The sequence below is a fragment of the Phasianus colchicus genome, chromosome 7 (assembly GCF_987193195.1).
Source record: "Phasianus colchicus chromosome 7, bPhaCol1.hap1.1, whole genome shotgun sequence".
In the NCBI taxonomy this organism is placed as follows: Eukaryota; Metazoa; Chordata; class Aves; order Galliformes; family Phasianidae; genus Phasianus; species Phasianus colchicus.
The window spans coordinates 21,733,976-21,752,840 of NC_143442.1; the positions used below are offsets into that span (position 1 = coordinate 21,733,976).

Sequence of the window (18,865 nt, forward strand, 5' to 3'; positions counted from 1 at the left end):
ATGCTTTGTCTTTCAGAAGATCTTGCCAGTCTCTGTGAATAGGAACATGTTAAAGCTTGCTTGTTTGTTGATTATTGAGTACCAACATTTGGACTTGTCATAGTCCATAATTTTGTCACAACTCACACTTGGCCTTCAAGGGACTCTTATTGCACACAGTGTGACCACACACAATATGCAACAGATCCTGTCTCACTATGACAGAAGGTAGAGAAATACAGAGCATCAAATCTTGAAACCAAATACCTATGTTTTGGATGACAGTCCAGTGTCTTGTCTCATGGGAGTTTCCTGACTGGAAGAAGTTTACAGAGTTTTATATTTTTCATACTTACTTCAGCGGGGCTGAAATTTTCCATAGTAATTCTTGAAAGCATAATCTGGATGGCATAGACTACAATTTTTATACTCAAGGGGAAGCATGCTTTTGGGAACATTGCCCCCAGTAAATAGACAGGGGCCCTTACATAACAGATTTCACAATGGCAATTAGAACACAGATTTAGAGACAATATGATATCCTATCCCTTATGTTTCTTGAAATAAAATATTAAGAATTTCACATTACAGAATTGATGAGTACAAATTATTTCATTTTGAAGTATTGATTATTCTGGGCAATTCATATGTTACTGGAAACAAAAAGTCAACTTTTTTTTCCAGTCAACTGGAAACAAAAGTCAATTTTTAAAGCTGAAAGGTCAGGAGCATGAGATCCCAAAAACCTCACACATTCAAATTTAAAGTATATGGGTTCATAAAAGCAGGAAAATGTTAAGAAAATGTTAAGAGTCTTGCTTTGACATCCTCAGGAATGGATGTAGAAGCTTCAAGTCTAACACCACAGAGGATTTCTAGTATGAGAGTCAACCTGAGGAAAGCATCCATGTATAAGGAAATAATTCAGTGCTTCCTGCTGGTTCCTTAGACACAATGTCCAACAGGAAGAATTTTAATGCTATTAAGCATCATAGCGTGCCAGAATTTAAGAAATTATGCAATGCTTTTGAGTAACGTTGACTCTTGTATATAGTCTGAAAGGGAAAGCTAGTTTGCTGTACAACAAAACAGCTACTTTACAGTCCAGTGGCTCAAGACATCATTTCAGTTGATTCCCATAAACATCATTTTGATTCAATTATTTTTATCTGTGAGCAACATTTAAAATTATCCACTAAAATTAAGTACATTTTCCATTTTGAAATTCAGCCGATGTCCTCTTTGGACCTTATTTCTCTGCATTAAAAATAGAAAGACCACTTGACCATGTAGTTTTTCAGCCTAAGGCAGGCAGCAAAAAAAAACTCCATTGTGTCTGGCTTCCCTTTCAAGGTGCTGCTGCAGACTCTCCCCAGGGTTAGGCTTTCTGGCTCTTCCACAAGCTGCATGGTCTCAGACAGGGTAATGCATGGTGCCACGCAGGGCAGCTGTCCTCTAAGTCCTTTCTACTCATCCTCTCCCTGACAGCACAAACCAATTGTGCACTCCTGTCATTTGCAGTTACACAGGAGAATTTGTACTTAAACATCCCCATGACTCTTGCATCCCACTTAAATTGGTCAGCAAGTTCCACTGCCATAACAGACCTCCAGATCCTAACAAGCCTTTCAGACTGCTTCAAAAATTATGTGCCTAAAAAGATTTGTCTTCTTGAGGATCTTCATATCTACACACATGGGCTAATCTTATAAATTATTTACAGTAAAGCTATTCATAAAAACCTTAAGTACAATTTCTTTGAGAATAGACTTGCAGAAAGCAAAGAACATCAATGTCTCTGCTGCCAGTATTGCTCAGAAACAGCTCTTTACATAATAACCCAATATTGGCAAACATGGCAGCATCCCAGTTAGTATTTTTACAATTAACAGTTAAAGATGCCTTGTTGAACAGTTAGAATTTCTGAAGTTTTCTGGAAAATTCATGTGGTAACTAACAACTATCAGTACGCAGTAATTGAGGAATCTATGCACACCCCTCTCAAAGTTGAGGGATACATTACCAAATGCTACCCAATAATGTATGAGATAGGATGATAATGGACATCCAAAAAAAAATTCCTAAGGATGAAGCCTTGTCAAGGCTAGGAAGAATCACAGAATCATAGAATCGCAAGGTTGGAAACGATCTGCAAGATCATCTAGTCCAACTGTCCTCCCATTACCATTGCTGCCACAAGCACTAAACCAGATCTCGCAGTTCCTCATCCAGATGCCTCTTGAACACTGCCAGGGACAGTGACTCCACCATCTCCCTTGGCAGGCCATTCCAGTGCCTGACCACTCTCTGAGAGAAAAAGTTCTTCCTTATGACTAATCTAAACCTCCTCTGGTACAACTTGTGGCCATTTCCCTGGGTCCTGTTGTTACCTGGGAGAAGAGGCCAAACCCCTCTTCATCACAACCTCCCTTCAGGAAGTTGCAGAGTGCAGTGAGGTCTCCCCTGAGTCTCCTCTTCTCCAAACTAAACAATCCCAGCTCCCTCAACCGCTCCTCATAAGATTTGTGCTCCAGACCCCTCACCAGTTTCGTTGCCCTTCTCTGGACTTGTTTCAGGGCCTCAATGTCTTTTTTGTAGTGAGGGACCCAAAACTGAACACAGTACTCGAGATGCGACCTCACTAGTGCTGAGTACAGGGGGATGATTACCTCCCTGCTCCTGCTGGCCACACTATTTCTAATGCAGGCCAGGATGCCGTTGGCCCTCTTGGCCACCTGGGCACACTGTCGGCTCATGTTCAGCCGAGCATCAACCAACACCCCCAGGTCCCTTTCCTCTTCACAGTTATCCAGCCACTCATCCCCAAGCCTATAGCGCTGCATGGGGTTGTTGTGGCCAAAATGCAGGTCCCGGCACTTGGCCTTGTTGAACCTCATCCCATTCACCTCAGCCCAGCGATCCAAGGTTTCGAAGACAGCACCCCAAAGCTGTACACCAGATGGTGCTCTCCCTGCAAGTCAGCCAGGTACATGCCAGAGAGCAGGCTCCAGCCACATCACGTGGTGGTGGCATCATGACTCCTCCAGCCACATGCACTGTCCAGTCTTACTGCAAATATAGCTTGGTAATAACAGTGTTTGAAAACATAACATAGCATCAAATTGAAGACTACTTAAGAGATCTGACTTGCAGATGAGAAAAATGGACAGTTAAAGAGAAGAACAGCAGAAACATATTTCTCTTCTGATACAAGTTATCTTCAAAAAGCAACATGTACGTGTTCATTACCTCATCATCCATCTTTTCTATTAAATATAGTATTTTTAGTATAGATTGTTAGAAACTCTAAAATGGTGGAAAAGAATTCTAAAATGTCATTGATTTTCTACATCTCTGACGAAATATCACATAAAGGACAGAAGAATTATGGCAGAAAACTGTAGCTGATTCCTGGGATTGCTTTGAAGTATGAGCCCAGGACTTTTCCCTTGTCTTTTGTTGATGTAGACATTACACATTAAAGCAAAACTTACTTAGACACTTGGGATATTTCTATTAGCCTAAAATATACAAAGTATTAGACTAAATTTTTTTCAACCACAGCTAAATATTAATTGTTCACATTATATATCCTTATTGGTATTTAATAGGTCATTAGACTACATGCTTCAAATTGTCATTTCTCAAACACAAGAAATGCCAATACTTACTCAAAATACAGAGTGAGGTCTGTTGCCAATATCGATTGCTTTAGAAGCTGCATAAGGTCACTGTAGTCCTTAGAGGACAAGTTAGCAAAGATGTTGTGACCCTATAATGAAAGAGATAAAGAAGGTAAAGGACTAGCAATCAATATCGGTTTTTAAAAGGTTTTCTAACTCTTTCTAACAGTCTACTGTTTCTCTCTAGCAAAGGCCGTTTCTGATTCATGGCAAATCTATGGCAAAATAATAATGTTAACACTGTGGAGATTACATCGGGGTGTAAGATTTGACAATTGTAATCAAGCATCTGGGATGTTTTACTAAACTCTGCTGAAATTATAGCCTCTTGAGGAAAGATTTACTCTTTACTCCTACCCTGCACAGACTCAGTTTATGGAGGAAAACTATGGATACATCTCAATCTTTCCTCTTATTAAATGTTTCTGGGAGCTGGGCATTTCAGCTTTTGAGTTGTGCTCCTAATAGATTTATCTGTGCTGCTGCTTGCAGGCACACAAACTGCTGTTAGAGTAGTCAAAGACACTAAATCAGTTTTTCATTCAAAGCAGCCTGTTTGCTCGCTCTGACCCATTATTGCATTCTTACTACATACACAAGCTTTCCCTGCACAGGCTAAAGAGCCACAACCTTCCGTGGTTTGAGGGTCTGATAGGATACTCTATAGAGGTCATGGGCTTAAGAATTTGAAAGGTGCTTCATAGCCAGAATGGAGGGATACAAACTAGTTGTATATTGCTATTCAAGAGCAGAGATGTATTTTGTAACTGAAATTCTGAAAACTAATAGGGACAGAGATCCTACAATTTTTCTATGAAATCACCCACAGAATCACTGATGTTCTTGGTAAACAGAGTCTTATTTTGGTGGCATTTAGCAGTGTAATGCACATGTATACTGCTAAGGAATATTAAAACACACTTAAAACCAAGAATTTTCCGGAGATGGGATTGTTACAGCCATGAATGTCTGAGGACAGACAAGGCAAGGTTTGGAGGGAGAGTTGGTTCTTATTTATTTATTTAATAAGTTAGCTTATTGTTGGTCTAAAAAATATAGCTGTCATGCATAAAACATGGCCTTTGTGACAGTGAAATGAGTTTTTATCTTTAGCTAAGCATTAAAAAGGATTTGAATATGTAAAGTTCATTAGAGAAGAACAGATTTAAAATTAAAAAAAAAAAATAGCAAAGTAAAATGTATGAATAAAACAGCGGCTATTCCAACAGGAGTAATTTAAACTAAGTTGTCAATCTGTAATTTTTTGGTTTTTTACATTTCTGATCTGTTTCATTATGTGTAAAACCATGCCAGCACAAAGCTCAAAATCACTTATATTGAGGTTAGCATGGCAGAAGTAGAGAATAAATAGCTCGTCTTTGCAGCATGATAAAAATTCAAAGTAATCATGCAGTATTCTATGTTTCATTTTAGATAGCCAAACCAGACTAGGATATCAACATTAGTGCATAGGATATAATCTAATTTTAGCATATTTGAGGCAAGAAACAAACTGCTCAGCTTGTAAAAGTTGATATGTCTATTTAAGTAGTTTGGAGGATCCAAATCTGTATTTATTCCAAAAGGAGTGGTGGTGTAATCCCATTAGCAAATAGTACCTAGTGAATAAATATCTTGTGTGATTAATTTTCTGGTCAGGAAATGAGGACTAGAAGCAGCAGCTTCTTGAATGATTAAAGACGATGACTTGTAGTTCAAGTAAAATATCTGCAAAAGATCATAGATTCAAGGAAGCATCCAGAAAAGAAGTAGATTCCAAGAAAAAAAAAAGTAATTTAATAAATGTATTGAATTCTAAGCTGGATTTTTTTAGAGTATCTAGTCTGACACGAGCTATAAACTGGCACAAAGTTGTCCATGTCTTAAGCCTATCTTCAGAAGGGCATTCAGACATGAAGACTTGAAGAGCTAAGGCTTCTTTGAGCAGACAGTCTCATTGGTTTAAAGAAAACAACAAGCAAACAAACAAAAAACAAAACAAAAGAAAAAAATACCACTTTCCTTTTCCCTATTCCCTATGAACTGGTCTATTTAGCCTTAAAATGCTGCTTTTTGTTATGTCTTTCTCTGCTAGCTAAAGAGCCATTTGCTAGGGGATCACCTTTTAGATAATCAGGTTAAACTGAGCAGATTGAATTGTTTAAATCTCATGCTGAGGTTCTCCTTTACCATGTCTACATTGTAAATATTATGTTAAAAAACTAGACACTAAAACCCAGAGGTCAGTCCACTGACTGTGGACACTGCATAGAGTAAAGGCATTACCCAGTTCCCATTTGCCTATAATCGTGGACATCCCCATGCCTTTCAAAAGTTAGTGCAGATCAGAATAGTCTCTAATTGTGCTGCATGAATAAGACTTTTTATAAATACTGAACACATTTTGTAACAAGCTATCCGTAAATTAACAAAATACATCCATTTTCTTCATAAAGATTTTGTGTCTATCCCTCTACTTCTCCCACTTATAACACCTCTAGGGCAGTGTAACCTGCATATTGTTGAGCATAAGGTATTCTAGGCAGGAACTTTGTCTTTATAGGAATCTGCACAGTAGCTAGTGTATTTGGACAGTGCAATATTGCTGATGTTAATTAAAAAAAAAACCACAAACATTTAGTAAAATAATGCAGAACCAGTAAAGGATTACCGAGATACACTGAGTGCAACACAATACTTGTGGGGAAAGGTAAGAGCATTTTATGCAACTATAAGGCCCCGAGCAGGATCTGTGTAAGACAGAAAAACTGATAATATGATTAGGATATATTCTCCTTGCTCCTAGCTGATTGAGACAGATATAATCTCTGGGATCTACGATCAGCATTTGTAATTGTTTAATTTTGTGCTAGTTGTGACCTTTGAGGTAACCAATAAATAATTCCTCAAGGAGAGGGCATTAAAAAGGTACTGTATGTGGTATTTCCTTTCCCTGGCTGAAACTGCCCAACAGCTTATAGTGAGATTAATAGTAATGCTTTGTACCTCACTTTGGAGAATCATGACAGCATGATTGAAATGGTGGTGCTCCAAGGTAGCAGAGGTGCCATAGAGCTGAGCTAAGGCTGATCCGCTCCTGAAACAGAATGCAAGGAGTCAACAAATGCTGCTCAGTTGCTTACAAAGCAGATTTGAGAGAGAATTTAGTAATGAAAGCATGCAATCACACTTGCCCTTATCCATGTCAGCAACCATACTTGAGAATTGGCCTGATCAAAATAGTCATTTATAGCCAAATACATGGCATTTATGTTTATGCTAAATACCATCAGCTGAATAAAGACAGCTCCTGAAACAAAGTTATGGAATGCAACTTCCAAGGAGCCTTAGCAGTAACTGTGCACCACTGTGCAGTAAAAACAGACTGTATCATCCTTGAGCAGGGGTCAAGAGATCGGCTCTTCTGTTACTTTTAATTTTCAGTTATTAGTAGATATTAACAAAAAAAGGCTTACAAAAAGGTGATTACATACCTTTAAGAACAAACTAAAAAAGAAGTTCAAATGCAGTGAGGTTCTGTCTGTATCTAAAAGCACACACTTAAAAAAAAACAAAACTAATGTAACCAAAAAACAGCACTGAGAATAGTAAATGTAAAAGTAAAGTTTACCATCTGTCTAGAATGTATTTTTTTATCATGTTTATTATCTAAAACAAAATCAAGCTTCAAAAGGCACAGAGCAGTTGGGTTTCCCAAGTTTAAAGAATAAAAACCGATGAAATACAGTTATTAAATTGAGAATTGTTGGGAGGTGCAGAGAATTGAACTGGATTGTCAGAATAGTTACTGTTCATCATTACTTCACTTCTGGGACCCAGCCTAGAGCGACAAGATGGGTTTTCTTTCCAAAGAAATGAGAACAAGAGATTATGCTAGAGACAAACAGAAAGAGTCTCCTAGGAAAATAAACTATAAAACTGCACCATACTGCTATTTAATTATCAGAAGCAGCTATATTAGAGAGAAAGATGTCCAGGAAGCATCATCCCTAGAGAATGTGGTGTTGAGATATATAACAGAGATATTTCAGACAGCTGTGATATTGCCTTCATTGTATACCTCTTGAACTTTCAGAACACAGAACGGTAGCGCTGAACACAAAATAGGAAAATGTGCTTAAATTTGTAAGCCAAGTTAGAGAAATAAATCATAGCTGCTGTTACGAAAACTACAGCTTCCATTTTCAGGGATATTTTGTATGTGTGGGAATCTTTGTCTTTTGTTAAATGTCTTCAGCAATTTCTTTATGCAGTCATAAATTGGCAGTCTCCTCTTTGTACTCAGTTGTCAAGGAAGTTTAAGTGATAGCAGTCTGATGCTGAAATCTCTTCCTTTAAGTCAGCCATCTCTCTGCACAAGAGATGTGGCTGTATAATGTTACAGTAGAGAAGTGGTTAACTTAATCAGAGCCTAAAATGGCCTGGATGTAAATCTTAGGTTTCATTTTCGTAAATTAGGAACATAAACATCAATCAGCTGAGCTTCCCATTTGTCTCCTCTTTTTTGATTCTCCTCAAGACTCAGCTGTGAACAGGCATCTAGCAGTGCTTGGTAACCTTTGCACCATGAGCTCTGTCTTTTGAGCACTGCAATTGATTTTCCTTGCTATAGTGATTGAAGATACAGACAGTGTCATTGTTTCATTGAGATTGTATAGCAGCACCAATAGCTTAGGAAATGGCAGCTTAGCAAACATCAGAAACATCAATATGAGTGATGTTCACTAAGGATACTCACCCCCAGAAATGCAGCAGCCAGTGCATATTACACACTGCAGCAAACAGGCAATTCCTGCTGTCTTTCAAAACCAGATTTTGGAAACAACCTGATCTTGGTCAACAGAGTTATCTTACCACTCTACAGTGTACCCTCAAACTTTCCATTAGCCTGCTGCTATTTCAGCAACACATCTAAGGGTAGCAGCTTGGATGGTAAAAACAAACATGAGTCAGGGCTGCTGGATCAGGTTCTAAGCAACTTGAATAGAATGACATTCACTTTTGGAATTGAAAATGGTCTGGAGAGCACAATTTCACTTAGGTGATGTAAGAATCTGCCTGTGAGATCCAGCCTTGTGCTGTAGTGGGTACTGACCATGTCAAGGAGCGGTCAGCCCAACCCTGTCTGTGGCAGCAGGACTCTAAGCATATGGAACTCTGAGAACTCTGGCATATGGAGCAGGCCAAGGAGGTGGCATTTCTACAAACCAGGAGCAGCCCACCCACTGCAGATGATATGCATCAGAGTCCAGCATGATGGTAGCAGTTTCATACTCTGTATGCCATGAATTATATGCTGTGCTTGCCTAAACCATTTTGAAAATTGTTGGGAAAACAGGATTTCAGTTTTACCTTTTTTTTTTTTTTTTAAATTGCTTAGCTAGGTTATGCTTAACTTAACGCATTCCAGTCAGCGTGAGCAACCCAGATAGATAGTCTCAGTATTTTCTGAGTTGAATACCAGAATTAATAGTAACAGAGCCAGAGAGGAACATCAAGTTTTGGCACCACATTTCAATATTCGGTGTCAGCTCACAAGGATTAACCCAATCAACAGCCTGATCCAAAGGACAAGGCAGCAATTACCCCAAAGAACAGAGAATTATAAAGATGGATAGTCCCTCACTACGTACAGGAATAAGAATACTTGGCCTTGGCCTGGGAGGCTTGAAATTAATGCTTCATTCTTTATCCTGGTCACCTTTTGCTCTTCTGTGGAAGAAAAACAAATTAAAGTAATAAGAATTAGAAAACTTACTTGGCTTGGAAGGCATTGTTGGTTCCCCTGTGGTCAAGGTCGTGACACAGGCATCCCACAATCAAAGCTAAAATTTCAATTTCAGTCAGAATCTCTTGAAATCCTGCTGTCTGAGAACAGGAAAAAAATAGCAGCCGTAACTATCAGTAGCAAAAGGGATAAGTAATGTTAGTCCATCAAGCAACAGCCAACTTTGTTTTGATAGCATGAACATATCAGTAAAGAGAAGATAAATGCTTTATTGTCATATTATGTTCCCCGCTGCATGTTAGATGGTTAGCAGAACAGATACATCCTTAGAGTGATCTGTTATTATCTCTCCATGCATTTCCAGCATGGCATTCCCCAACTACCCAGAAAGCAGTAATGGCAAAAAGAGCTGGAAACAAACACCAGTAACTACACAGTAAGACAGGAACAGGAATCTCTTACCAGAGAAATACAAAACAAAATTGATTTCATTTTGAAATTATTGTTCAGATAAGTACTTTAACACGGATTTCTTCAATTTTGAGATGGCCATCTCAGTTAATCCCTCCTGTCAAAGATATCTAATTTGTTAAATCAAGAGACCTATAAAAGATGCCAGCTAAAATATACTCTATGGAACTGGTATGAACATTTAAGAGATTTGTTATCTGGGACACATGAAATGAAGTGACATGATTTAAGGAGGAAATATCTCAAAAGGCGTAATTCTACTGCAGATACCCACTTGAATTCGATAGAAAGTTTTGAAATTTGATGTACTGAAATCCCCCACAGCCAATTCAGATCTCATATGCCAGTGTGAATCCCTACAAATATTTTTTGCCCCTATACCTCATCTTGTACAGAAGATGTGCTATAGCCTGAACTGTCTCATGCCAGAGAAGAAACACTGCTGCTATTGCTAACCTCGAGCACTCTGAACAGGTCATGTCTGAGAAGGTGCTGTAGGTCTGGTGCACCGTACCCACAACAGAAACAACATGGTTCTTCAACTCTTCAAAAGCATGAGGGCATATTGCATGCAAGAATGACTGAAATGGAAAACTGCTAATCCTTTTCTTTCCACGGTATCAGGCTTGAACCACATTCTCCAACTAGCCACATGATCCAGTTAGCAAGAGAGGAAATTGTATAAAAGAAACAATTTATTTTGAAAGATAAAACCCAACTTGAACAGTATGTAAGAAATTTTGAATTCCGCTGATTTTCAGTGGAGCATAATTTCACCCACTGGCAAGAAGAGCATTAAGTGACACAAAGACAGTGAATAACTGGGATTTGATGTCCTTGCACTTCTGCAGGAACATACAGCCCACTCAGAGATGCCACTCATTGTTGCAATACCAAGTGAGAACTTTGCTATTCACTTGGAAGACCATAAATTCTACTTAAATAAATATATATTCTCTGTTTTCACAGTCTAAAATGTGGCTGCAGTTAATTCTTAGGCAGTACAGGGAACCCACCCTGCTCCAGGTTGCTCAAAAGTACATTTTAGCATGAACTATGGAAGTGCAGGACTTACTACAAATGCTTTATAACTGTGCAAAGTTTATACATCTAAAAAGATAACTAAATATGAGGAAAAAAGATTCCATTCATGTAATATCCACTGGTGTACAGATGAACCTGACTATTATGAAAGGGCTTCTCCTGATACTTTTTAAAATTCCAGTAGTAGATACTCAGGCAGAGAAAGTTATCTAAAAATAGTGTTTTCTGGTTTTACTCTTTAAATATTGCTCTTGTATAACAAACATAATAAAGGTCTATTTAGGGAAAAAAAAAATTGAAAAGAGGATTGTAACTGACAACATACCATGTGTCAACTTTCAGTCTAAAGAAAGAATTCATACTGAATTAAAGCAACTTAAAATAGGAGTTTCATAATAGAATGTTGATACTGTAATAAACAGCCTTCAGCATAACAGAAGCTTTGATTAAACTCAAAGACTCAACCTGTATCATAAATGCAGGGAGACTGATTAAGGAATTTATTAACAGTAGCAATATCTTGAAAATAAATTCAACATTTAATCAAAAATATTGTCATGGAGTATATGAGAGAAATATAGCATTTCTTAATAAGAATGTTCAATTTAAAACAACATCATTGTAAGAGGATATCTTTTTTTTCTTTCTGCATTATGTTCAGAGCAGAGAATCACATTTCCTCATTTTTTGAATTTACAGAGAGAAAAAAAAAATACACAGCTGTATACGATGGCACTGTAAAATTTATTTTCACCAGAAAAAAAACGACCCATAACTCACGAGTGGCAGAGTCTCCAGTGAGTTATGGAGGTCATTCTCTCATGTGAGGAAATGAATTGCATTCGTTATACCTTGCTCCACATTATATGTTTTGTTAGTAGCTCACCAGATGTGATTTTAATTTTATATTACTGACTTTTTCATTTTTACTTCTGGAACAAAGTATTAATATGGAACAAAGTCATTGATTATCAAGGCTGGACTTCATCCTGTGGTTTACTCTCACGTGACATTCCTAACTCGCAAGAGCAGCCTTGCTTCAGTGCTTGTCTTCAGAATATTTGGGTGAGCCTGAAGCATGGCTCAGAGGACTGGATTTATAATTCTCCAGTGTCTTGGAAAGAACAAAATCTATATTTAGACATACAGGAATATATGGTACACATACAGAAGGCTGACAGAGGAGTGAAACACCTGGTTTAAGCATTGCAGAATTTCTGTTGGCTTGTTTAGCCCAGCTGGATTTTGCTCCTGTTTTCAATGAGAGCGTGGTAAGGCCATCAGAGGATAACTGTTACCATGTAATGTAGTAATGTCTAATCTGTTAGGCTAAACCTTCATGAAAACTCCCTAAAATAGACCTATTTATTTATATTTGTGGTGCAGATAACATTATCGATTTTCATGGAAAAAGACTACAACAACTTTAGGAAAGGGTCTTGCATATTGACATATTCATATACACAAACCCTGCAACAAAGTACGGGGCACAAATCAGTATCTCTACAAGGCAGAGAATTTTCCCTTTTTGCAGATGAAAAACAAACAATGAGGCATACTACGTAGGATGGCTCTTCCAACAAAAAAGGCAATATGAGCAAACATTGTGCTATTACTAGTCTCATGACTATCACTTTTGTGTCTCTTTTCACAAAATCAGTCTTCCTATCTCTGAAAGCGAGAGCCCCAGAGCGGCTCCCAAACTGCCTGGCTTCTGTTTTGCACCAAAGCCACAGCAAGGCAGGACAAGACATGGCACAAAAGCCTCTGGTGCACGTGCTCAGCCGCCCACCTGGAACCGGTACTGAAATGAGCTGAGCTTGAAAATCCTAGATCACCTCCCACAGATATCTGTGCTCCCACACTGCTTGCTTAAACGCATCCTGAAATTAAGCTTTGAATGTGGTTGCAGAGTTCAGCCTCGCTGGCCTGCTGTTGGCTCTTCAAGAAACCGCGATCTTCCTCCTCCCCGCTGGCTGCCGATTTGCGATTTGGCCGCCTCCAGCTGAGATGGAGGTGCCCGGTAGGAAAGAGCTTTTCCACCCAAAACAAAACCTGCCGCAAAGCCGGCCTCGGAGCTCCATCTAGAGGACGCTTTCCCCAGCAGAGGAGCTGCGTGGAGATGGAAGCAGTGGCTTCCTCACTCCCGGCAGCGTTCGGCAGAAATTAAATTCCCAGACGTTGTCTGACTTGACTCTTACTGCTCAGAGTGAAAACCTATCTTTATATAACTTAACAACAAGCTTGCCACGGTCGTAACACTTTTAGAAACTACCAATGGCCAGATTACAATGAGTTTTCATTTAAGAACAACAGAAAGTGTCTGTAGGAAGATGATGTTGGTTCCGCCCAGCTGCACAATCTCCACTTCCAAGAGAAGGGATGATTTCTCTCACTCTCATTAGAGGTCTCTGTTTGCTTTGCCTTGTTACAGCCCTAACTGCTCACAGAACCTAACCCACACAACTTGCAGGACAGATCTAGCACATGGCCCATGTCCTTTACCTGCCTGGGGACCTCATGCTCTGCTTCTTCTTGACTAAGGTACTGGTTGTGCCACAGAGATGATGTCCAACCAGGAACAACAGCTGGAAATCTAAGCCAACTGTGCCCTATATAGAGGTAACATGCTACAGCTCACCTAATGGCTGTGTAACACAGTGGAAATATTTCAGTGGCAGCAGACCGATCTGGTGATCTCACTACTGTATGATTAGCACAGGCAGTGCAGGCTCCACTGATAACACACAGACTGATAGCATGCAAATGTTAGCCATGCTGGCATCTCAGCAGCAACAAGAACATAAAAATTCAGTAATTAAGTCAGAAGATTGTTCCTCTGTCCCTAGGAAATGTTCTTGTATTTGAAAATGCAGCCTTTGCTTTGGGGATCCTCCTGATGAAAATATTCTAAGATGCTTTTTAGATAAACGCTCCTCTAATTATATAACATAAGCTTATGCATCAACCATCTTATTAAAGTATCACCTTACGAACATCACAGTTTTACTAAAGCCTAAAATATTCATTTCATTTGAAATTTTATCTGGAGATACGGAAAAAAAATTAAAAAGCACAATGAAAAGTGTTGTATGCACAGAGACACATTGCTTCTCTGTTGCCACATTAAGCAGAACCTTAAACAACCAGAACCACGGTCTTTTTACAGATATGTTTGCAAGAATTAACTTAATTAAATATGCATTATTTATATATAATATATAATAGTATATATATAATATATAATGGCAAGGTTGATGTGGGGTAGGAGGAGAGAGTGTAAAAGCACTGGTATTTTTAACAGAATTAACTCGTATGCCGAGAGAAGTTGTAACTACTGATGGTGATAGAAGTAAACTAAATGCACCAGTATTACAGTGTCCAATGAAGACAAAAGATTCACTTAGATCACTATGGAAGAAGATGATCTTAATGTTTTGAGGCAGTATTTTTCACAACAGCTTGGATGAAATGGGAGAAGAAAATATTAAATATCAACAAAATACATAATTCTTCTAAATCTTCCATGTTTTTTATGTCCCAATTTAACAGTCCAAAATAAATGTCAAATTAAAGAGTTCCAAAAGGAAAGCATTATTGTAAGATGAAGATCCATAATAACAAGCTTAATCCAAGACTTCCATCTGTTTTCAGTCACTTTAATATGCCTGTGGTATCATTGTCACTAAAACACTATAAGGTTTTGCCAAACACATGCCATCTTAAGTTGAATAACCTAATTCTGTGTGCATATCTACTGCAAATGAATGAATATCATAACAAGTAGAAAAACACGTTGGAAAACATTTAGACAGGTAAGGCAATGTAGCACTAAAAGATCTTATGGGATTGTGTCTGTAGTGGGATACTTACAGTTAACATGGCAAACATTAGTTGGCACACGTTGAAAGCATGTCTCCAGTTGTGATACAAAACCATTCGATAATTCTTCCTAACTGTCAAAAGCCACCTACACAGCGTCTGAAATGAAAAGTACAAATTTTATCAGGGCTACTAAATGCGTGCAAATGGACAGAGCAGTGCCAACATGGAAGCAGCAGATATCTCTGCAGAACAGATGGTTACCTCGTAGTCAATTTTAAATTTCTGAACCATTCCAAGTTCCATGAACATCCGCAGGGCTGCAGTAATCATGGCATCCACATCGAGTGAGAAGTCATCAAAATGGATGTCATCAATGCCAAGCTCTGACACCAGAGGGATGTTTGCTGCCTGAAAATGCCAAAGGGAAAGGGAAAGTTCTGATTCAAAGCTAGGTCCTTTTTTCCTGTGTCTCTTAAAAAAAACCACCCGTACATCTGCTCTGATCTGCCAACATGTCCCCTGCTGTATGTGAATTCCAAGCAACAAAGCCTTCATCTGAGAAATACAAACAGGTCAGGCTAACTGAGGTTGGAAACAGGGGGAAGGAGAAGAACCAGATGCAAGTGGAAAATACATCCCAACTGTATGTGGAGCTCACATACAGCAGTTAGGCTGGAAGAGCTGACCACTTAACAGCTACTGCAGTAACACAATATATTCCAATGCAAATTACAATGCTGTAATGTGAGAAACATCTGGACAGCCAGCAGCTGTGAATTTTAATTGCTACCATACAGAAATGCAAAGTAAATATACTGCTCTGCAGAATTTCCTCATCCAAATGTCCTTAAGTTTATAAGCATACAAGAACTGTTCGCTTTATACTTCACATAGAACCAAGAGTAATACAAGACATGCATAGCAAAAATAGTTTTCCAAGGAACAATAACAAAAAAAGTTAATAAGCTATAGCAAAAGCTTTGTATCTTCTTTCTTCCATTTGATAGCAGATTCACATTCCATTTGTAATAGAGGAATGAGCTTATTGTGCAGACAAAAACAAATGAAGAAGTGTGTGGGACTGGCTCATGAATACTGTCGTGCACACGATTGTGCTTTGGGTGGCCTGGTGGCAGCATCTGCGGAGGCCAGGTGGGGGGGCCAGCAGCCCCCGAGGATTTGCTTGCCCTTCCTTGTGCCCCTTCAGAGCTGCTATTCATCTCCCCAGAGAAGGCAGGTGGAGGAGGCTGCCTCTGCTGAAGAAGCATCTGTTTGCTCTCTCCAGCAGTAAGAAGGTGATAGGTCAGGTAGAAACTGTAAGGGGCTGAGTCCACCTTACAGGCCAAGAGCCGGACCATACTGAATTTGTTAAACTTGCTGGAGTCAGCTAGCATGGCACATCCAGCTCATCACATGCATGTAAAAATATCCATTTGTTCATGCCATTCTAAGTTCACCTTCGGAGTTACAGCATGTACATGATCACTTAACAGCTTCCTTTTGAAAACTCGAACTTTGAAATATTGCACCATAACTATGACAAGTTACTGAAAAGAAAAAAAGGTTTTTCTAGACAAAAGAAAACTGTCACCTCGATTATTACTTTACATGAAGATTAAGCCGGTTCAGCCATACCTTTTAAGAGCAGAGAGCACAAATCTGTCGTTCAACAGTGGTGACACTGCAGTACCAACCTAGCTGCTAGCTAGAGAAAGCTCTCTTTTCAGTTCAGTGCCCATACCACAAAAAGTCATGATATTACACCACTGAGGTTAACTGATGTGGGAAATGAAACAAACCCATCAAGCCAAAGACACAGCTGAACAACTTAAGGAGCATGCAGGAGAGAAGCAAGCTTGGTTAACTGCATACGTACTTTGCCCGCTTTGTCAGCCTGCTGATCAGGATTGAACCAATTCAACATCTTCTTTGGAACAGTTGTTGAAAAATTTAAAATAGTTATTAATGACATTGATGGGATTTATGACTTAATACTCCTTAATACCTGTCTGAAAAGCTGCGCATTCAATTCCAGTGTAAAGAATGAAGATGCTGTTAGATGTGAAACAGGAAAGCTGCCCCAAACTACATCACCCTAGACCTTCATTGGTCTGCCAAAAATTGTGGCTTCTTATCCCCTGTTTATTATTCAGAGTTTGGAGGATACTCAGGTTGCATACTAATCTTTACCCTACAGATACACTTACTGTGTAGTAAATGTATTCTATTCAAAATATCTACAATGGAAGAAAAACATTTGTCCATTTTATTTATTTCTTAGAAAAAAAGAAGTTTAAAGTGGAAAAATGCTGAAACAGAATTTCTTCACTGTAACCAGCCCTGCTTGGAATTGCTTTACTGAACCCATCCTTACAAACATACTGCTGCATTTTCATTAGCCATGCAGTGGGCTCTGATTAAGGTTTTAACTTTTTTTTTTTGTTGTTCTCTCAAAGGAAAACAGATATTTCCCTTGCAATTTTCCACTTGAAAAAAAATGTATTTACCAACCTGTTACAATTCAAGTGTGTACACTTGAAGCAGTTGCTCAACTGTGACTGTTTTTCCTTTTCTCAAACAGTAGAGAAATAACAATATATTCCAAATCTATTACAAATTGAACAACAGGATATTAACAAAGCAAGTCAAAAACAATTTCTTCCCACGTCAGTCTGAAACTTTTAAATATTTATGAGATTTTACATTCCTAAATTTAACAGGAGTGCCATAATCCAAAATAACAGCTGAATTAATAGCCAGGAGATAACATTTGTATAAAAGAACCATTTGCTTTACAACAGCAATAAAGGAAACAACAGAATTATGAGTGTTGAGACTAATTTGAATAATGTTAAAAAAAAAATGCTATGGGGCTGCAGCAATATTCCAGCTGCACCTGGCGTTGTCTGTCCTGAGCTTCTTATGTTGCAAATGCAACAGTCCGGGGTTTATAAGAGAGCAGCCATTAAAACTTCATTTCTTTAATTACAAAGATATAAAAAATATTCATAATACAGAATATTAAAGCATATCCAGCCCTGACATTTTGCTGCACTGCAGGAGAAATTCCAGTGAATTTCTTAAAATAGACAGCAACAATAATGTTCTCTTCCAGGAAAACAGAGGGGATGAAAGTACTACGACAATAAGAGGAAGGGGCAGGCAATTAAAATTCAACTTACACTGAAATTATTTTCTAAAGCACCCCAGTGATTTAGGATCACTTAAAAGACTTGCTTCCTTTGGAATGTTTTGATGTTCAATTTCCTCTTTCTAAAAACAATTAAGAACATTACACACTGAAGTCTTTTTACCCTGTGGACCAAGCAATTTCAAGGCTCTTCATTCTTGAGAAATATTCACGTGACTTCTAAGAGCTTACGGTAAATTAAAGCTGGATGAGACTCCTCTGGTCAACATCCCTGCTTTAATTCCAAGAAGTGATAACATTCATCTTGAAAGGAACCACGAACACAAGCCGGAGTTAGCTCAATGGACATGACTGATCTTGCCCAAAGTAGTACAAATTTAGTAGTTTCCAGGCTGGAAAACTCTTACCACTTGTAGACAGCTTGAGAAAGTGAGCATCGTGCCCCCATGAGAAAGCGTGGGGCAAAAGTCTGTAGCTACCCCGTACTCGGATTTGCACAGACCGGGATGGATAGGGAAAAGGGGGAACAAATATGCCTTTGTACTCAATTCAGAATAAAAGTCAGGTTCTCCTTTCCTCATTACTCTGCTATCATGAAAATTGCTTCATAGGCTTCTTGGTACATGTGAATGGTGGGGAGAGAAATTAGAGACCAATCAAATCTTAAACAAAGCTACATCAACAATATTCAGCCCTTTAGTGACCACTAATGACCATCGTGGAAAACTATTAACTACGATATCCCAATCCTGGCCACTATCAAAGATAGCCTGCGGTTCTTGTTCAGTAATAATAAGCCTCTGTGCTGCTATGGATAAACAAAAGCTAAGAAAGAAAGAAAACTTTAGGAAACGAAGGAGTCAAAGTTTTAGGGAAACACTGAGAGCTAAAATTCTTCAAATAAAAGCTGTTATCTGGTGCTTACACCTTAGTGCTGCTGAACACAAGTATTTTCACAGTTTT

The 18,865-nt window shown here is 38.6% G+C and overlaps 1 protein-coding gene and 1 long non-coding RNA gene across 3 annotated transcripts in view; one reads left to right on the plus strand and one right to left on the minus strand.

Moving 5' to 3' along the window:
* LOC149917265 (uncharacterized) overlaps positions 1-18,865 on the plus strand; it is a 120,980-nt gene that overhangs the window by 56,883 nt on the left and 45,232 nt on the right. The window lies entirely within an intron of this gene.
* PDE11A (phosphodiesterase 11A) overlaps positions 1-18,865 on the minus strand; it is a 121,310-nt gene that overhangs the window by 17,997 nt on the left and 84,448 nt on the right. For both annotated transcript variants that reach the window (XM_090144086.1, XM_031601374.2), the window contains 5 exons: positions 15,013-15,159; positions 14,800-14,907; positions 9,442-9,551; positions 6,669-6,759; positions 3,651-3,751 (listed from right to left, as the gene is read on the minus strand). In XM_090144086.1, the coding sequence (XP_090000212.1) occupies positions 3,651-3,751; positions 6,669-6,759; positions 9,442-9,551; positions 14,800-14,907; positions 15,013-15,159 (557 nt within the window). The remainder of the gene's footprint in view (positions 1-3,650; positions 3,752-6,668; positions 6,760-9,441; positions 9,552-14,799; positions 14,908-15,012; positions 15,160-18,865) is intronic.